The 21,295-nt window shown below is 36.0% G+C and overlaps 2 protein-coding genes across 8 annotated transcripts; one reads left to right on the plus strand and one right to left on the minus strand.

The window, feature by feature from the left end:
- The first annotated feature begins 12,460 nt into the window (after positions 1 to 12,460).
- On the plus strand, positions 12,461 to 17,062 carry LOC110819077 (uncharacterized). Of its 4 annotated transcripts, none has more exons than XM_088221971.1 (14): positions 12,461 to 12,934; positions 14,485 to 14,596; positions 14,692 to 14,804; positions 14,906 to 15,028; positions 15,216 to 15,397; positions 15,516 to 15,591; positions 15,695 to 15,781; positions 15,879 to 15,959; positions 16,064 to 16,096; positions 16,171 to 16,241; positions 16,334 to 16,375; positions 16,482 to 16,573; positions 16,680 to 16,750; positions 16,858 to 17,062. In XM_088221971.1, the coding sequence occupies exons 1-14, from the start codon at positions 12,620 to 12,622 to the stop codon at positions 16,942 to 16,944; spliced, it is 1,485 nt and encodes a 494-aa protein (XP_088078097.1). In that variant the 5' UTR covers positions 12,461 to 12,619; the 3' UTR covers positions 16,945 to 17,062. The 4 variants fall into 4 exon arrangements, 2 of the variants coding, with proteins under 2 accessions (XP_088078097.1, XP_021903851.2); XR_015821352.1 differs by having other exon boundaries at positions 12,462 to 12,934; positions 16,495 to 16,573; positions 16,858 to 17,024; XM_022048159.2 differs by having other exon boundaries at positions 12,464 to 12,934; positions 16,188 to 16,241; positions 16,495 to 16,573.
- Positions 17,063 to 17,282: 220 nt separating this feature from the next.
- Positions 17,283 to 20,918, minus strand: LOC110819031 (Transducin/WD40 repeat-like superfamily protein). Of its 4 annotated transcripts, XM_088221968.1 has the most exons (6): positions 20,523 to 20,918; positions 20,054 to 20,305; positions 19,599 to 19,742; positions 18,538 to 19,287; positions 17,712 to 17,973; positions 17,489 to 17,631 (listed from the first exon to the last, which is right to left on the minus strand). In XM_088221968.1, the coding sequence occupies exons 1-6, from the start codon at positions 20,631 to 20,633 to the stop codon at positions 17,621 to 17,623; spliced, it is 1,530 nt and encodes a 509-aa protein (XP_088078094.1). In that variant the 5' UTR covers positions 20,634 to 20,918; the 3' UTR covers positions 17,489 to 17,620. The 4 variants fall into 4 exon arrangements, with proteins under 4 accessions (XP_088078095.1, XP_088078094.1, XP_088078096.1 ...); XM_088221969.1 differs by lacking the exon at positions 17,712 to 17,973 and having other exon boundaries at positions 17,283 to 17,631; positions 20,523 to 20,917; XM_088221970.1 differs by having other exon boundaries at positions 17,489 to 17,859.
- Positions 20,919 to 21,295: the final 377 nt, after the last annotated feature.

Genomic DNA, 21,295 nt, shown 5'->3' on the forward strand with positions numbered 1-21,295 from the left:
TCTTAATAAACTATAGTCAAATCATCATCTGAAGTGGTAGTGGCAACACGATTAGTATTGTTGTCATTTTTCTTCTTTTATTGCTTTCCTTTGTCTGTTTTGTTCTCTTTCTTCTACTTATAATAATATTTCTTGATACCCTATTTTACCATAATAATGACATTTAAGGTTCTTGTACCTTGATTTTGATTTGCTCCTGTTCTTGCCTCTATTTTGATATTGACCCTTACTTTTACTTCTCCCCCTATTTTCAATAACAAAGATTTCTGACTGTTAACTAGATGTTCCATGAGTTCTTCTCATCTCTTTATTCAAAACGCCAATCCTTGCATACTGCATGGTTACAACACCATCAGGAGCAGAATTAGTTAAAGATACACAAAAATTTTCCCATGAGTAAGGAAATGTAGTCAACAACCAAAGTCCAATAACCTCTTCATCAAATTTGACACCCATGCCAAACAGTTAATAAAAAATATATTAAAATTCATTCACATGATCAATTATAGAATTACTTTCTTTATATTGTAACTGTATAACTTGTTTAAGCAAGAATAACTTATTGTTTCCAGTCTTTGAAGCATATAAGGTTTCAAGCTTTTCCCACAAAGTTTTGGCATTTGTTTCATTAGCAATATGATTCAACAGATTATCTTCTACCTATTGTCAAATAAAACCACATACTTGTAAATTCTCAACCTTTATCAGATTTAGACTCAGGCTTCTGAGAAGCAAACACAGATAAATGCAATCTTTTCATAACAACAAGATCCCTCATTTTTCCTTTCCACTTGTAATAATTTGTGTCATCCAAATAAATCATTTTACTCACATTCACCTCCATCATTCAAACAAGCAAACGAAAATCCACGATCAACTAATGAATTAGTGAACCAAGCTCTGATACCACTTGTAGGGAAGCACTTAAATGAATCTATAAGGAGTGAAAACTATGTAAAAATTCAGCCAAAATAAATATAATAAAATATGTCCTAAGATGCTCAAAAATAATTACATAAAGACACCAAAATTTTTAATGTGGAAAACCCCTTCAATATAAAAGATAAAAACTACGGGACTTATCCTGATCCAAGTAAAAAGAGTTCCACTCTAAAAATTAATGTTTATAGTAACAATAAGCAACCACTATAATCCTCAAACTAATACTCAATAACAAATCAACCGAACAATAAGAAATAAACAAGAGAATGGAGAAATATCACCAAAGCAGCTACTATTCATGCAAAACAGATGCGTTCTGATTGTTTAAATCCGATCTCCACCGTTTAGATTAAATAAAAACTTAACCCGAACATGCTCACCAAAGCCTCATCAGACCATAAATGACCGTCCGATCGTCGAAGAAAGTCAAAACTGGTCGGTGCATGGAAAAAAAATGTAAACAATAACTTCGAACTGAAAGTACTAAAAATTCAATTGTCAAAAATCGGTTTTTGCTGTTCAAAATGAAGAAAAATGAGTCTTTTAAATACTCACCAAATTGCAGCCTGATCCGAATAAAGATCATTGTCTGATCATAGAAAGAATGAAGACACGTTGGATGTAATTTTTCAGCAAAAATTTCCTTTTTTGTTCACTTTTTATTTTAGTGGCTAAAAACTTGTTTTTATACTATTTTTTAGGGTTAAAGTGGTATAACAAAAAAAATCTTAATAACTCTAATGGGCCAAAAAATAATGGGTTTAAAAATATTTGAGTTTTTCCATATAGGAGGGAATCCAAAACCCAACACATGAAACATTTAACCTAATCTTCTTAACTATTCTTGATGAGACCATCTATTGTTGTACTACTTACATAAGCTTGCATTTATTTATAAGTAGAGAGAAATCTAATTCACTCAGAAGATTCCTATCAGCTTCTTTGGATGGCCTCACAAACTAGAATGGATATAGGTTTCTTGAAACTCCATAATGATCCCGATTATTTCAAGACTTTTCAAGGTAGCAGTCTCCATCTCATGAGCACATTTTTTAACCTCCAAAAATTCCAAGCTGTTGTTGAAAACATTGTTTATCATCCTGTGTAACAACTCCGGAAATCCAAAATAAAATATATATTAATTTAAGTGCAGAAACGAAATAAAATATTAAGGTTTACATTCCTTACACAATAACTTAAAAGTACTAAACAGTATTACGGAATTAATTCTCTAAAAGAAACACGAGAAATAAGAAAACCAATGAAAAATAGAAAGTATCTAGCATCTACTCGCAATCTTCTTGCGGATCAGGCTCTGAAACCAGATCCTCTTGATCTGAAATGGTTAAATAAAGGACGAGTTACACTAGCCCAATAAGGATATCACACTATATTATTGGCACAAAAGTAAAAGTTGATATAAAAAAAAACTACTAATGGAGCATTAATTTTACTAAATTCATTTATCAATCATAAAATCATTTCTCATTCACTTACCATAGTAGAATTTATGAAAACAACTTAAAAAAATAATAATACCATACAGATCATAATTTCATAAACCATCAATAATATAGAACGTATTATAAATCCATATCCATTAACAATAAATCAAACCATTACTGTTTCTCTTTTCACCAGCCTACTACTATTCATGGGGGTTCATAGGGATGTTCCCGCTATACGTGAACCCTTTTCTTTAACAATTTCAATTACAGGGTCGTCCCCATACCCCGTCCGGTATGAGCGCCAAAATATTAAATCTCAATACCTCGTCCGGTATGAGGGTGAAGCAAGCCATCCCCATACCCTGTCTGGTATGGAAGCCAAATTATCAAGTCTCCATACTCCATCCGGTATGAGGCAGTGTTTACGGTAGGGTTCCCTATGTACTCAGTCCGTTCACCATCTCTCAGGATATCCAGTAAGGGTGTCGTTTCATCTATTCATTTAAATCACACAATTTTCTTACTATTTAACATTCCTTTTTTTTCGATTTAGCAGTAAATACTTCAATTAAACATACATGCATTCAAGGCCATAAAATAAATTAGATACCATCATAAATATAAATTGTAAAGTTAATCAACAAACATCAATAGATAATTTTCAGTTCCAGCTCCATTAGCAACTCTTAATTAATTATGCATGTTTACTAAAATCGCACAAAATACCACATTATTATTTATTTAAACTTCAATTCTATGATAGGAAATAAGGTGAGGGATCCTTACTTGATTTAACACCCAAGAGCTAAACGGTTTACTGCGCCTACGGGCGGTCCCTAGGTTCTCTGAATTTTCTCCGAAAATTGAAACATGCTTATAGTACCTACAAATATTCTAAAAAAATTCAAAATCAATCCCAAGGCCCACTCAGCCAATTTTAGAAATCCGGCGACGGCGCCGCTGCACGCAACGGAAATTCACCTCAGGTCGATCATTTTCAGTCGAATTTCGCTTATTTACATTGATTCCTGCGAGCAAACACGTTAAAGGGCATCGGTTAGCCCAAAAAAATATGAAAAACTAAAACTCACCGACAACGGGACTCTCCGATGCGGCGGCTCCTCTGGCTCACGTTGCGGTTTGGTGTTTCACTTCAGTCAACCTGTAGAGAAGAAAATGGTGGTCACAACGGTGGAAAAATTATGCAAAACAATAATCAGAAAGGATCTCATCGAAGGCAATTTGTTAAATTTCCTGTGGCAGCACCATCGGGCTTCGCTAGTGTTTTTCGACCAATTAGTCGGTCTTTTCACTCTGATTTGGCCATGGATGAGCTTAATATAGAATTTCGTACAAAAGAGGAAGTTTTCACCTTTTTTGGCAGTCGAAAAGTTCTGGTGCGGCGACGGGTGGCAGCGATTGGCTCTCTGACGGCTGGGTCGTCTTCTCCGACGAGGGGTTTTACCGGCTAGGGTTAGGGTTTGGTGCAGATGAGGGTTATTTATATCCATCCGCTTTTGATGTGGGTCATCCATCACGTTTAATCTGTACCATCCTATCGCAATTAAATAGGGAGTGAATCTAGGTCGTTCATCGTAATCCAATTTGGGTTGTCCATCGCGATTCACTCTCGGTTGTCTGATCGCTTTTGAATCTGGTCATTCGATTACGTTCAAGAGGGAGCGCATCCAGGTCGTCCGTGCGCACAGGAACAGACCTCAGCAGTTCGATCACGCGCATGCAGATCGCATACGTGGCCCCCTGCGTGGCTTCCCGCATCAGCGCCTCTGCTACTTGGCGCATCCTGGTTGGTCAGTGTTGCTGACTCAACGTCTGACGTGGTGAAATTTCTAAAAATTACGTTTTGGCCCCTATTTTCTGATTTTTCTTTCAAAAATACCCCTAAAATCCAAAATTTCACCCATTTTCTCCAAAATTGTTTTTAATCATATCCTCCTTACATTTTATTTCTTTTTTTAAAATTAAATTAAATTAAATTAAATACAATAATACAAAATAAAATAATAAAAATTTATATTTATTAATCTTTTTTTTATCCCACAAAAAAAGAAATTGTGGGTGTTACAACTCTCTCCCCCTTAAAATAAATTTGGTCCCTCAAATTTGTCTCTCACTCTCAATCGAACAACTGGGGATATTGGACTTTAAAGTCTGATTGTAGCTATCATGTAGCCTCTGTCGGTGTGTGGTTCTGCCATATGACCTTTACAAAGGAAATTTTCCAGTTGCGAAAAAATCTGCTCTTTCAATCCACAATGTCGATCGGTACTTTCTCGTAGGATAGATCCTCCTGGAGTGGAAGAAGCTCGTGGGCCAAGATATGAGAGGGGTCCGGGTTGTACTTGCATAGCGTGGACACATGAAACACATTGTGGACCTTGGAAAATTCTAAAGGCAGTGCTAGTCTGTAGGCTGCGGTACCAATTCTATCTAAAACTTCAAATAGTCCAATAAATCGGGAGTTCAATTTCCTCCTCTTACTGAACCTATTGATTTCCTTGAAAGGAGTGACCTTTAGGAACACTTGATCGCTTTTCTTAAATTTTAAATCTCTTCTCCGAGTGTCCGCATAACTCTTCTTCCTGCTCTGAGCCGTCTGAATGTTCTTCATGATCTTAACTATTTTGGATGTAGTCTCCTCTACCAGATCTTGGTCAAATAGTTTTCTATCGCCTACTTCTTTCCAACAAATCAGTGATCGGTATGGGCACCCATATAACGCCTCATATAGAGCCATGCAAATACTCGTTTGGTAGCTGTTGTTACAAGTGAACTCTATCAAGGGTAGATGGTCATCCTAATAGCCCCCGGAGTCAAGGACACAAGCTCGGAGCATATCCTTAAGTGTACGGATTATCATTTCTGACTGTCCATCGGTCTGAGGGTGGAATACAGTACTAAGGGATAGCTTCATTCCCATGGCTTGCTGAAAGTTATTCCAAAACCGAGAAGTTAATATGGGGTCCATGTCGGACACTACTGTCACTGGCACTCCATGTAATCTGACAATTTTTCGGATATAAATTCTTGCTAACTTGTTCAAGAGATCGGTCATCCTAATGGCCAGGAAGTAGGAAGACTTGGTAAGCCGGTCAACAATTAATCAGATAGCATCATGTCTTGAGCATGCCTTAAGTAATCTTATCACGAAGTCCAGGGTGATATGTTCTCACTTCCATTACGATATCGATAATGGCTGAAGTAGCCCACCTGGGCGTTGATGCTCTGTCTCGACCTACTGACATATCAAATACTTAGAAACAAGGTCAGCTATATCTCTTTTCATCTCGTTCCACCAAAATCGGGATCGCATACTAAAATGCTTCTAGGATGCATGGCAAACCTTGAGCTAAGGGCCTCTGTCATGATATCCCTCTTTAACTCACTGTCACCTAGAACACACACCCTATCCTGCAATATGAGCAACTCATCGATGGATATTCGAAATTCTGAGCTAACTCCTTATTTTGCACGTCTCATGAGGGCTACTAGGGTGGAATTGTCGGACTAAGCTTTCTCTATTCTCTGAATTAACTCTGGCTTAACGGTTAGGTGACCCAAACATGTGACTCTCCTCAAGTCCTGAAGCCGTACCTATTGTGTGGCTCCAATCTGCCTGCATTCTGAAACCATCAAATGGGCTAGTGTACATGCACTTTTTCTGTTGAGTGCATCGGCTATCACGTCGCCCTTACCCTGGTGATACAAGATGTCGCAATTATAGTCCTTAAAAAGTTCTATCCACATTCTCTAATGCATGTTGAGATCTTTTTGAGTGAATATGTGTTTCAAACTCTTGTGATCGGTATAGATTTGAAAGGTCTCTCCATATAAATAATGGTGTCAAATCTTCAAGGCGTGTATGATTGCGGCAAGCTTTAAGTCATGGGTGGGATAGTTTTTCTCATGACTCTTCAACTGTCTGGACCCATAGGCTATGACCTTCCCATGCTGCATTAAAACACAAACCAGACCTAGGTAGGAGGCATCATTGTAAACTGTATATCCCCATGACCCACTCAGCAATGGCAACACAGGTGTAGTAGCCGGCCCTTTCTTTAGCTCTGAGAAACTTCTTTCACAGTCCTCATTCCACTCAAACTTAAAATTCTTCTTTGTGAGCCGAGTCAGGGGAGTAGTTAGAGTAGAAAACCCTTCCACAAACCTGCGATAATAACCCATCATCCCCAAAAAGCTACGGATCTCCTTAACTGATGTCAAATTTTTCTCAGGCTGGACAGTTAAATGGTCTAAATATGTGACTCTCCTCAAGTCCTGAAGTCGAACCTGTTGTGTAACCCCAATTTGCCTGCATTCTGAGACCATCAAATGGGCTAAGATACCTGCACTTTTTCTGCTGAGTGCATCAGCTACCACATTACCCTTACCCAGATGGTACAAGATATCACAATCATAGTCCTTAAGAAGTTCTATCCACCTTCTCTGACGCATGTTAAGATCCTTCTGAGTGAATATGTGTTTCAAACTCTTGTGATCGGTATAGATCTGAAAGGTCTCTCCATATAAATAATGGCACCAAGTCTTCAAGGCGTGTATGATTGTGGAAAGCTCTAACTCATGGATGATATAATTTTTTTCATGACTCTTTAACTGTCTGGACCCATAGGCTATGACTTTCCCATGCTGTATTAGAACACAACTCAGGCCTAGGTAGGAGGCATCACTATAAATTGTATATCCCCCCGATCCACTCGGTAAGGCCAGCACAGGTGCAGTAGTCAGTCGCTTCTTTAGTTCTGAAAAACTTCTTTCATAATCCTCATTCCACTCAAACTTGGCATTCTTCTTTGTGAGTCAGGTTAGGGGAGCCGCTAGACTAGAAAATCCTTCAACGAACCTGCGGTAATAGCCTGCCATTCCTAAAAAGCTACGAATTTCTTTAACTGATGTCAATTTCTCCCAGCCGAGCACTACTTCAACCTTTTCATGGTTCACTGACACTCCATCCTTTGATATGATGTATCCTAGGAAGGTGGTCTGTTCAAGGCAAAATTCACACTTACTCAACTTTGCATACAACTTCTTTTCTTTGAGAACCTGCAAAACCTGAGCTAGATGATGAACATGTTTCTCTCTACTTTTTGAATAAACCAAGATGTCATTGATGAACACAATAACAAAATGATCCAAAAATTATCTCAAGACCCTGTTCATCAGATTCATGAAGATGGCTGGGGCGTTGGTTAGCCCAAATGGCATGATCAGGAACTCATAGTGTCCGTACCTGATTCGAAAAACTATCTTAGGAATGTCTTCTGTCCTGATTTTCACCTGATGGTAACTTGAACGCGGGTCTATTTTGGAGAAGACCTGGGCACCCTGCAATTTACCAAAGAGGTAATCAATCTTGGAAAGAGAATACTTGTTCTTGATTGTGACTCTGTTCAACCCTCTATAATCAACACATAACCTCAACGTCTCATCTTCTTTTCTGGCAAAAGTGACTCCGGCACCTCAAGGGGACACACTATGTCGAATAAAACCACTATCCTAGAATTTAATGATCTGTTTCTTTAGTTCCTCTATCTCAACACGGCTCATGTGGTAATGAGCAACCGAAATAGGCTAGGTGCCTAGCTGGAGATCTATGGTGAATTCAACTTTTCTGTCCACTGGCAATCCGGGTAGTTCATCTACAAACACATCTAGAAAGTCTCAGACTACCAAAATCTCTTGAATACAATTATCTTTCTTGGGTTTGCCTAGTTAGAGAAAATAGTAGGGTCAAAGTATTCGACGAATAAGAAAATTTGTCATGAAGGAATAAATGCTAAATGATTTTATTAATTTGTAAATGGCTCCTCAGTAGGAGGATTGAATACAACCTTCTTACTAAAACAATATATGGTGGCGTGATACGCCGCTACCCAATTCATTCCTAAGATTACATCAAAATCCCATGTGTCTAATTCTATCAGGTCAACACTCAATTTTCTATCTACTATATCTACGACACAAGTCCTGTAGATAACTTCTCCCAATAGTGTCATACTCCCAGCAGTAGATACAAGCAACAAAGAATCAAGTTTATCAGGTAATACCTTAAATTTTGATACAAAAACAGGTGAAACAAATGAATGCGATGCACCAGTATCAATCAAAATATGAGCAAGATACTTACAGATAGTGTATATACCCTGTATCATGTCTGGGTTGGCTTCTGCATCCTGCTAGGTGAGATAGTAGGCTCTGCCCTGGATAAGAGGTCTGCCCTGATTCTGGTTCCTTAAGCAATCTCTTGCATAATGTTGGGCACTACTACATATGCGACAGGTGTTGTTGAGACGGTAGCAGGGTCGGTCCCCATGATCCCTGGTACAATGTTGACAGATCTTACCGCGTCCTGCCACTGGAGCTTGAGGGGGAGCCTAGATCACCGATCTGGGCCTCTTGTTCTGTTGAACAGGCACAATAGGTGCTGGTCTGCGGGGTGGAGCTAAGGGTCTGAGGTTCCCTGCTGCCTGAGATAGGGTGCAGAAGCTCCTCTCCACTAGTTGTGCCTTGACCAGAACGGCCAAAAAAGTCCTGAGCTCCAACACAAACAAATGTTGTCTGATCTCTAGGCGGAGGCCCCATTCGAACCTCCTAGCCTTCCTGCCTTCATCAAACAATGTCTTAAGGGAGTATCGGCCCAACTCTAGGAACTTGCGAGCATATTCTGACACAATCATGTTTTCCTGGACCAACTGGACAAACTCCATCTCCTTCAGATGTTGGAGATGCTCTAGAAGGTACTTTACATGAAAGGCTACTAGAAACTGTTCTCAAGTAACTGGAATAGGCAAGGTGTCCCCGCTATACATGAACCCTTTTCTTTAACAATCTCAATTACAGGGCCGTCCCCATACCCCGTCCGGTATGAGCGCCAAAACATTAAACCTCAATACCCCATCCGGTATGAGACAGCATCCACGGTAGGGTTCCATATGTACCCGATCCGTCCACCATCTCCCAAGATATCCAGTAAGGTTTTCGTTTCATCTATTCATTTAAATCACACAATTTCCTTACCGTGTAACATTCTATTTTTCTCGATTCAGCAATAAACACATTAATTAAACATACATGCGTTCAAGGCCATAAAATAAATTAGATATCATCATGCATATAAACTATAAAATCAATCAATAAAAGCAGTAGATAATTCTCGGTTTCGGCTACATTAGCAACCTATAATTAATTATGCATGTTTACTAAAATCGTACAAAATATTACATTATTATTTATTTAAACTTCAATTCTATTATAGGGAATAGGGTGAAGGATTCTTACTTGATTTAACGTCGAAGAGCTAAATAGTTTACTGCGCCTACGGGCGGTCCCTGGGTTCCCTGAATTTTCTCCGAAAACTGAAACACGCTTATAGTACCTACAAATGTTCTAAATAAACCCAAAATCAGTCCCAAGGCCAACTCGGCCAATTTCAGAAATCCAGCACGATGGCTCCACCATGCTCCGGCGACAGTGGTTCACCTCGGATCGGCTGTTTTCAGTCGAATTTGGCCAATTTTACGTCGATTCCTGCGAGCAAACACGTTAAAGGGCATCGGTCGGCCGAAAAAAATATAAAAAATCGAAACTCACTGGCAACGGGGCTCTCTGGTGCGGCGGCTCCTCCAACTCACGTTGCGGTTGGGTGTTTCGCTTCGGTCAACCTGTAGAGAAGAAAACAGTGATCACAACAGTGGAAAAATTACACGAAACGAGATTCGAGAAGGACCTCATCGGAGACGGTTTATGAAATTCTCTGCGGTGGCGTCGCCAGGCTTTGCTGGTATTTTCCGACCAATTGGTCGGTCTTTTCACTTCGCTTTTGCCATGGGTGAGCTTAAAATTGAATTTCGTGCAAAATAAAAAGTTTTTACCTTTTTTGGCCGTCGGAAAGGGTTCCGGTGCTGCGGCGGGTGGCGGCGATCAGCTCCCCAGCGGCTGGGTCGTCTTCTCCGACGAGGGGTTCTGGCGGTTAGGGTTAGGGTTTGGCGCGGATGGGGGTTATTTATACCCATACACGTTTAATCTAGACCGTCTATCGTATTTGATCTGAACTGTCCGATCGCGATTAAATAGAGAGTGAATCTGGGTCATTCATCGCGATTCAATCTGGACTGTTCATCGCGATTTACTCTGGACCGTCCGATCGCTTTTGAATCTGGTCGTTCGATTGCATTCGGGAGGGAGAGCATCCAGGTCGTCCGTGCGCGCGGGAACGGATCTCAGCCGTTCGGTTGCGCACACGCGGATTGCCCACATGGGCCCCCCCTGTGTGGCCTCCCGCGTCAGTGCCTCTGCCACTTGGCTCGTCGAGGTTGGTCAGAGTTGTTGACTCAGCGTCTGAAGTGGCGAAATTTTTGAAAATTACGTTTGGGTCCCTATTTTTTATTTTTTTTTCAAAAATACATTCCAGAACCTAAATTTTCACTCATTTTTTTCAAAATTGTTTTCAATTAAATCCTCTTTATATTTTATTTCATTTTTGTTTTCTAAATAAAATTAAATAAAACAAAATACAATAATACAAAATAAAATAATAAAAATTTATATTTATTAATCCCACAAAAAAAAAAAGAAAAAAGAAATTGTGGGTGTTAGATACTGTGAATATTTTTTGTAGGATCTAATAATAGAATTAATATGAACCATGCTATACATGAAAACAAAAGGTAACACGGTATCTTTTCCTTTTGGTAAGGTTGGGGTTTCTTTCTTTTTTGACCTTTTACTTTATAGTTCCATTGTCATCGATGGTAGTAGGATATGTTAAATACCCCTTCATAGAAAACAAAAAAAAAGTGCGAGTCATGCGTGATGATATCCAAACTTTGAAAATGGCTCAAAATATTGTAATTAATTACAAAATAAAAGATGTCACTTGGCATGTGAATATTGTTCAAAACATGAATGGTACGGGTTTAGCATTACTTTAACAAGAGATCGGCAGGCGGGCAGGCAAGTGAACGTGGAAAACTTGTACATCATCGTGTACAAAATCCCACCAAATGGAGACGTGGAATGAAATCAACATTTTGTTGTGTTGGGTTTCTACTGATCTCCACTGCAAAAAAAAAAAAAGAATATGCTATTTTTAATTCTCTATAAATATTTCCATTAAATGGTAAAAGCTAATTAATTAGGTGATCTCCTCTAAAAAAAAAAAAAAAAAGTTTAATTATTCAACTCTGGAGTTGGTAAACTACGGCTATGTTTGGCTCAGCTTTCTATTTTTTAAAAAAGTATTTTTAATAAACAATCAAAATCAAAATTTATGTTTAATAAATTTAAAACCAAAAATTTAAATCTCAAAAATCATTTTAATTAAATATATAACTTTTATTTTATTTTTTTTTTTGCAAGTGACGAAATATTTTATAATTATTTATATTAAATACTAAATAATTTTTTTAGTTAAATTTATAATATAAAATATATTATCTAATAAATGTATGTTTTTTATTTTATTAAATCATATAATTTTTATTAATACGTATGCTTATGCTACATTGGCCTGGAATCATCACTAATTACCCAAACTAGGTATTACGTACGGGGCCACTTAATTCAACTAATTTGCTTGTTTTCTTGGTTTTAGGTGGACTGAAAACCTCATTAACAGAAAATGACATCCTCATATTATTTCAAGATTTGGTAACTACGGCTGAAAAACGTTTCTCCATCAAGATAAAAAGGTTATGACATGCTTTTTTACCTTTGTTAGTAAGAGATTTTTTTTTTTACTTAATTATAAAAAATAGTTTAATTAATTTATACACTTTTTTTAAATAATATAATATTATTTAGTGAAATTTCATATTTACCATTGCTAATTTATGATGAATTAGAAAATTAATTATCACTTATTAGACATACGAAATGACCCATCAACTGATCATTTTCTATTAGATTCTGAATTATTGTGTTCGTGTATGAACAGAATTTAGAGTTCTACACAACACACACACACACACATATATATATATATGTATATGTATGTAGAATTTAGAGTTGGATATGAAGATTAATCGACCCCCCCACCAATAAAGTATGAAGTCCAAATAGTGAATACCAACACGAAGTAAAAGATGATTGACGTGTCTCGTTCTAAAATCTGGTAACACACGTATATACACACTTTGGAGTGTTTATAGTTTTCCTCGATGCCACTACTCCAACGCACTTATAAATAAACGTTTATGTCCACTTGCAACATATATATGTATATCGAGAGAGAGAGGGAGAGAGAGTATGGTATTATAAGAGATTCTGTACACAGATATATATACATACACATACAGAGAGAGAGAGAGAGAGAGAGAGAGAGAGGGAAGCAGAGAGAGATGGAGATGATGAGGTTGAGAAGGTCAGGGCACCTGTTTGTAACAGTATTTATGTGCGGGTGTGGAAGTTTCATGGTGGTTCCAGCCATGGTTGATGTGACCATGAGTGCAGTCTGCCCAGGTCAAGATGAATGCTCTCTTGCTATTTACCTCTCTGCCTTCCAACAAGCCGTAAATTTTCTTCACCTTCTCTTTTTTACTCTTTACCTCTCTCACTCTCTCTGTTTTGTGGAAGAGCTCGGTTAAACCCTACCAGTCACACTAAAAATGGGTTAAAAATTTTTAATCATCTACAGTAGTTGGTTTAGTTAATTAAAAAATGTATGTTTAAAAAATAATTAAGGTTCAGGTTTGTTTATTGGTCATTATTAATAATTTCCAAATAAAATTTTAAAAAATATTAAATTCATATAAAAATATGGTAGTTTTTTTAGTTGCACGATTAATACTTCCACTCGTATATACAAAATTTAGAGCCGTATAGTGTTGATGGATACCCAGTCACCATCTAAATACCTACAATTTTTTTTTAAAAAAAAATTTATAACAGTACTCATCTAATATATATGGAGTACTCACACATTACAATATATATATATATATATATATATATAGATATAGAATATATGTATGTATATTACACAGACGTATCCATCATGTGTTTTATATAAAAATAATTTATAAATTAATATTGATATTTCTAAGATTTGTTAACTTTTAAAAAAACATTTTAGATTTTTCTACTAGTAATTGTTGGATTGTTAATATTAGAATTTTTATGTATAATTTTAAATTACTTGAATGAATATATATATATATATAGTAATTAATGATATAAAATTAAATCAATTTTTTTTATTAAATATTAATCACATATAATATAACTATTAATAAATATAAACTTAAGTAACTATGATCTCATGTAATGAGTAAAAGTCACATAAATAAAAAGATAATTAATTCGATTATTATTTTAATTATTATTAAGTGTCATATGCGTATATATTTATGGTTGGAAAAAGTAAATATGTGATTTTATACAAACACTTGAGAATATTAAATAAATTTAAAAATAATAATATAAATATAATAAAGACATATTTTTGTATATTTTGTTTAAATTATGCCACACTAAATTAAAATCTGTTTAACAAAATTATTAATTATTCTAAATATAAAACTACTAATAATAATATTATTATTATTATTATTATCATTGTTGTACTTTTACTTTAAAATATTAAATTAATGAAATACAAATTTAACATCTATACTCATTGAAAATATTAGATTTTCATTACACAATATAATTTTAGAATTTTTTGTTATAAAAATCATAAAAATATTATTTTTTCATAAATTTAAAATTTATTCTATTAAATAAATTTAAATTTTTTAAAAAAATTTATTTGTAAATCTATAATCAATTCAAATAAACACATGATGGATTTTTTTAAAAAAAAAAAACATTAATATCTTTTTAAAATGTAAAATTTCATATATAATTAAAATAATGTGAATTTGAAATAATAAATAGGATTTATAATTCATTCTTTCAATTCCAAATTAAGACTGGGTTAATTTTAATTAAGTACCAAGTTAAGATTAGCTTAGTTAATTAGTTTAACATTTTAACCATCTAGAATTAGGTTAATAAATACAACAAATGTATTGTGATCAAATACGCTCTGAATTTGCTTTTTGGCTAATTAATGTTGCAGATAATTGGGTTGGGGACGATGGTAATGATGCCATTAATTGGGAATCTCTCTGACGAATATGGAAGAAAGACTTTGCTCACAATACCCATGGCTTTATCCATTATCCCTCTCGGTAATTTCTCCAAAAGAAAAAAAAAAAAAAAAATGAGAACTTTGCTGACAATGAGGATCTTAATAATTTAATTTGTATTCCATATTGATTTGCAGCTATATTAGGTTACAGCAGAAAGAGAAACTACTTCTTTGCATACTATGTGGTCAAGACTCTCACTGCAATGGTCTGTGAAGGAAGCATTCACTGCTTGGCTCTTGCTTATCTGGTAATTCACCTTTCATCGTTCTTCCTTTTACATATTGAGACTGAATTTTTGTATAACTTCAATCTTAATAGAAAGATGATAATGCATGATGTTGGGTGCAGGCAGACAAGATTTCAGACAGACAAAGGACATTGGCATTTGGTGTTCTGTCTGGTGTAGGTTCTGGTTCCTTCGTCTTCGGAACCTTGGCAGCTCGTTTCCTTTCCAGTGACTTAACATTTAAGGTCATGATTATTGTTTAATATTTTCTATTATTGATTACTAAATGATTGATGCTTCTTTCTCTTTATAAGTCATTGTGGGTTCAAGTCGGAGTATGTATTTATTTATTTATGTTTTTGTTACAAAATTATATTATGATTCGCATATATTTGTTATCTAATTAATAAAAAATTTGATATTGGACTTCAGGTTGCAGCTCTTTTGTCAATGGTTGCAGCAGTGTACATGAGAATCTTCCTGGAGGAAAGTTTACCTGATCATGATTTACTAGAACCAATACTAAAACAAAGACAAGATGTTACTGAAACTCAAACTCATAAAGTTAACAAGTTTCCATCAGTTCCAGAAGTTTCCCATTTGCTAAAAACTAGGTAACATCATCTTCCTCTTCTTTACTTTGTTCATGTTAAAATAAATAAAAAAGATTAATGTAATTTTTTTTTTTTTTTACTAGAAATTCTAATGTTGATTTGACTGAGATTGTTGCAGCAAAACATTTTCACAGGCTTTAATTGTTGCCTTCTTCAACAGTCTGGCAGATGGGGGCATGCAAGCTTCATTACTGGTACTTTCGATTTCTTCAGTATACTCAGAAATCTAATTTACTCCCAAATTTAATCAACTCTTTTATTTTTTAAATTCTAAATTTTTTTCAAACTCCTTGACAGTACTTCTTGAAGGCTCGTTTCCATTTCACCAAGAACCAGTTTGCTGATTTACTGCTCATTTCTGGTGTTGCAGCCACCATTTCACAGGTTTAATTGTTTTTTCAGTTGTTTTCTATGGAAGTAAAGTTTTTCAATTAGCTTAAAATGTTTATTCCTGATAGATGATATAGTATAAATGTTACAGCTGTTTTTCATGCCCATCTTAGCACCAGTAATAGGAGAAAAATGGCTGCTTTCAATTGGACTCTTGATTAGCTCCATAAATGTGAGCATCTAACTCTCCTTTGTACGTTCTTTATGTTTTTACTGGTTTATATTTTCCAATTTCATGGAGCTCAAGTTTCTTCTACCTCATATTTTATGACGCAGATCTTTCTTTACAGCATATCATGGTCATTTTGGGTAATTTCTCACCCAATTTTTTCCCCACATTTAATTTTATGTACACACACTTTGTTATATGAACCTTCTTCAAGCTCATGTCTCTGCGCAGGTTCCGTATGCCATTACCACATCAGTTGTTTTTGTTGTTTTTACAGGCCCTATTGTGAGTTATTTATCATCCATTACCGCACTGAAGATAAATATTGTCTATTAAATTGCTTTATAGCATGTGATGGAATTTTTTCCGGTTTGCAGCTACGCAGCATTGCATCAAAACAAGTTGGCCCTGCTGAGCAGGTAAGGCTTCATGAAATTTTCTTTTTTCTTCTTTTTTCAGCTGATAAATTAGTGATGTAATCACGAATTGAAAACTGATTAAATTTTTTTTTCTGATGATTTAAAGTTTATCTGATCAGGGAAAGGTGCAAGGATGCATCTCGGGAATAAGTTCCTTTGCCAACATTATTTCTCCATTGATCTTTAGTCATCTCACAGGTTGATCAGATAACTAACTTCCTTCTTTTATGTGTATATATATATATATATATCTTTAACGTATATCATGTGGGTTAATTTCATTTTCTTTCTCCCAATCCCCCAGCTCTGTTCTTGTCTGAACGACCACCATTTAATTTCCCCGGCTTCAGCATTATGTGCATTGGATTTGCATCGGTATATGTTCATACACACATACAACTACATATATTTCACATATTGTCTATTTTTATAGTTGTTAACATACATCGAAACTGTAAGAAACCTAATGAATGTTTATGCAGATGGTTGCTTTCATTCAGAGTATTATGATCAGGGCTGATGCTCCTGTTTCAAGCCACAAAACTACAAATAGCAGCATGGAAGCGTAGTCATAATGATGGATTCTCTGTCATAGTTGGACTCTGTTTGAATGGATAAGAAATGAGAATGAAGGAAATGCCATTAATTTTATTATTATAAACAAAACAAAAATTAAGTCTTTTTTTATTATTTTATTTCATTTCATTTCATCTTAATCCCTAACCTAATATTCAATTGTGCCTGCCCACATTACTGCATGAAGGAACTCATCATGGCTGCTAGCGGTTTGATCAAATGGAAATTCAAGTGGGTACTGGAAATCTAGACTTAGTTTAATTAGGGAGAAAATGAACTTCCTTTAAAACTATAACCACTATCATAAATAACAATAATAAACAAGAAGCAATTAGAAATGAAATAGAATTATAAAATTGTAAAAAGCCCCATCCAATACTGTTTACATTCAAAACCGAAGTTATTTACATTTTCTATCACTTTATGCGTCGAAAGGTTTAAAAAGTATTTACTCAAGAAAATAGATCCTCATGACTGACAGCATCTCCATCATCCAAAGAAGCATCATGATCACTGTTGGCATGAAATGTCAATATAAGATCTAGAAGATCCCGACCTGCAGCTGAGTTCTCATCATTATCCTCTTGACTAGTCCTCCCTCTGTGCACCGAGAATAAGCGCAGCATCAATTCCTGGGGTGAGGATATACGGTACATCCAGCCCCGAGACTTAGGTTTGAACTGGAACAGAAAGTGAAAAATCAGTCATCATTACTAGCATCATCACTAACTTGCAGCAATAGTATCAAAACTGTCATCACCATCCATATCATCGGCGTCATCACCCTCATCATCATCATCATCGTCATCATCAATATCATCAATATCCTCATAATCAGTCTCATCATCATAGAAATCATCATCCTCATCACCATCATCATCGTCCTCATCCTCATCACCATCCTCCTCCTCCTCATCATCATCAAAAACATCGTCATAATCATAATAGAAGTAATCTCCATCACCATCACTGATATCACCAATTTGAAAGCAACGAATGCGACCAAGGAATGGAACCTTTTCCTAACAAGTAACAGCAGAGAAATTAGTTCCTCTGCTGCCATACAATCTATGCATGGGTATTGTAAATCCGTCTCCATTTATCATCAAATATTGTTAAGGCACAAAATTGAATCGTTCCAAACCTTTGCCTATGAAGGGACCTAATTAGAGTACCCAACTGTGCTAAAAATTACCACTAGTCCACTGGGATCCCAAGAATATTTTGATATTCAAGCCCAAATAAAGTCCCATGGGATTGGGTTTAGCTATCAGGGGTTTAATGAGAAAGATCTCTTGACTAATTATAAAATACTGTAGAACGATAGAGAACTAAATGTATGACCTTATTTGAACTATATCCTATGTGACTTAAAACTTTTAACTTCAGTGTAATTTGGGGTACACAACTAACTTCTTCATTGTTACACTGTCATGAAAGCAGGGCCCCGATAGAAGAAATTCAATATCTTCAGCAACATCGAATCTTTTCAAATTGGAAAGTGTCTATAAGAACCTCAAACTCGAATGCAACTAAAAACATGTTAATTTTGATATTCAATAATTAACTCAAAATACAAAGCATACCTGTTCTATATTTTTGGGCAAAGTAGCTCTCTCAATGGCCTTGGGAGTCCATATCTTGACATCACTCTCAATTCCACTGCTAGCAAGCACTGTTGTATGCGGATGAGACTCAATGCAGTTCACAATATGCTTATCAGCTTCCATTACACGAATGAGCTCTCCATTCTTTTTCCTCCATATAAATATCCGGCCACAATCAGAGCCACTCACCACATACTCACATTTAGGCCCAAAGAAGCTTACACCCTTGACAGTCTCACAGTTCCGGTGTCCTTTATACACCTGGGGAGTACTTCGTTCATCAGCATCTACATTGGATGGTGAGGCTGCTGTGGGAAGATCAGATTCCAATTCACTAGCATCGCCCATAGACTTAGGAGAGGTTGGAATAGGATTAGGCCCCAATCCCATGTTGCGAGTAAAAAGATAGATGAACTCATCATTATATGAGACAAGAAGCTCGCTCTGATCAGAGAAGGCCAAGCCTGTTATTCCAATATGCTCATCACCAATCAAATGTGGAGGACAAAAGTAATCTGTAGGTTGACCAAATGCAGTTGAACCATCCCATTTATATTTACGAATATCGTAGAGTCGGGCATATTCATCAGATCCTGCAACTACAAAGAAATTTGGGTTCCTTGGATCAATTGCAATTGCATTTAGATGAACTTCCGGCATATAACTCCTCCTATCATCAAGGGGATGGCATGTGAAAAGTTCTGTGGCGGCTTTACTCCTCAGATCAAACTGAAAAAGTATCAACAATGTTATGAAGGTCATAACATTCAGCAGGATTAGAATTTAGCATCCAGATCAGGCTACAACAAGGATACAAGTATCTACGACTTCCCAAACCCTTCCAGAAAAGGTATTATATATTGTTGGAAGTTTCACAAAGTTGGAAAAGAAATTATAAATAGAATCTGATTATCAATTCTCAAAAGCTTTTGCCATCAAATATACTGTGAATGATCCAAGCGTTCAACATTACCTATAGTCCCAACCAAAACAAACTGAATAACTAGCAACCATAATTATCAAAGTGAATCAAGACTTACATGTTGAACTAATCCATCTTCACCACAAGTATAAAATATATGAGGGCTTCCAGGTTCAATAGCCAATTTATGAGCTCGTCCTTGATGTCTAGCCAGCAATGAAGTCTCCACCTTTCCACTTTCCAGAATTGTAGCATGCCGAACCTGCAATTCATCGAATTCACATTAAGACGAAAAACTTCCTCAATTTCCATATTGGCCATTCCTTCTGAGCAGATGTGATTAAAGGAGGCTGCTATAAGACAAGATGCGGCAAAATAATCAACTAAGTTCAACCTTAACAAGTAAGACCCCTTAACAAGATTAAACTTACTGAACCAAAGAAATGCCAAGTAATATGGCGAAGATCATAAGATATCAATGAGCCAGATACCAGAAAACAATCTAACAAAAGGACTGCTCATCCCATACTAATTAAATAAAGCATATTGCTTTTGGAGAAAGAAGCTATCCACCTGCCCATCCGCAGCACATGTAACTATACTGCGATCATCAGAATAAGGCATGATCTTTGCTTGAAAAACATTGTTATGATGGCCAGAATGGAATGTGAGCTTAACACGTGCGGTCTCCCAATCCCAAAGCATGACCCGCTTGTCATCAGAACCAGAAACCAATATGTCGCCATCAGCATTGAAGCTTACTGTGTTCACACAACCTCTGTGCTTCTCAAGCTTCTTGTAAATTTCAAGCCGGAGCACAAGATCCTAAAACATGAAGTCTATCTAATCAGAACTAGCTGACATTAGCATTAAGGTTCAATTCCCCAAGTTAAAACTAACATTAACACAAAATCGAAGTAAAGATCTCTCAAAAATAATAATAGCAATAACAATAGCCGGAATAGAACTGATTCTTCAAACGAGATCACTAGATAGAAAAACAATAAAAAAAAAGGGCGGATAAGGTTATGGAAGATAAGACCTCGGAGGCGCCGAGACGGTGTGCGAAATTCCGGGTGGAGAGCTCACCGACCTCCCGTTGCCAAACATTCACCACAGCCTTATCGGGGTTGGTTCTAGCTCTCTTGTTCATGTCTCGAAAATTAACCTAAAACGAAAACAGCAACGAAGGCGATGATTTTGATTTGCCTCAGATTTGATAGGCAAAGAAGGAAGGAATCTGAAAGAATAGGTTGGTGGTGACTCAGTGAATCAAGGTCGAGTCAATGGGAAGAACTCCCCGGGTTTTGCACAGAGAATCGAGTCATGGCGTGATTCGTAGTCTTCATGTGTGTGTAGATTATAGAATTTTGTGTTGTCTGTCAAAGTTAGGGGTGAGTTTGCATAATGGTGGTGGGCTATGTAGAATGTACCTGAATATGAAAAGGCAAGCATAAATAACTGCTAAAAGAGGATAGTGATGGTATTTCGCTTAAAATTATTATTTTAATTAATTATATAATTACTATTTAGCCCCTGCCTGGGTTTGTTCCATTCTGAAACGTGGCACGTCAGTGAGGCTTATACTACAAATTTCACACGTTTGGCTACACGAATAAAATAGAGAGAATTTCTTTAATTATATATTGAGAAAATATAGGTTAAAATTTTTTTGTTTTTTTTTTTTTTTTATAATGTGATGATTTAAATTTTAATATTATAATTTAAATTCATTTATAAATCAATTTTACTTATCTTAAAATTAAATATGATAATGGATTATTAAAATTGTATAATAGATACAAAAGTCGTGCA

Source organism: Carica papaya, chromosome 6 (assembly GCF_054855325.1).
Source record: "Carica papaya isolate Zhongbai chromosome 6, ASM5485532v1, whole genome shotgun sequence".
Taxonomy (NCBI): domain Eukaryota; kingdom Viridiplantae; phylum Streptophyta; class Magnoliopsida; order Brassicales; family Caricaceae; genus Carica; species Carica papaya.

Coding starts and splice junctions, on each gene's coding strand:
- LOC110819077 (XM_088221971.1), top strand. CDS start 12,620: ATGTCCACTTGCAACATATATATGTATATCGAGAGAGAGAGGGAGAGA. Junction 14,597..14,691: donor TTTATCCATTATCCCTCTCG/GTAATTTCTCCA, acceptor ATTGATTTGCAG/CTATATTAGGTTACAGCAGA. Junction 14,805..14,905: donor GCTTGGCTCTTGCTTATCTG/GTAATTCACCTT, acceptor TGTTGGGTGCAG/GCAGACAAGATTTCAGACAG.
- LOC110819031 (XM_088221967.1), bottom strand. CDS start 20,633: ATGAACAAGAGAGCTAGAACCAACCCCGATAAGGCTGTGGTGAATGTT. Junction 19,288..19,598: donor AAGATGGATTAGTTCAACAT/GTAAGTCTTGAT, acceptor ATACTTTTTCAG/TTTGATCTGAGGAGTAAAGC. Junction 17,974..18,537: donor TGCCCAAAAATATAGAACAG/GTATGCTTTGTA, acceptor GTTACTTGTTAG/GAAAAGGTTCCATTCCTTGG.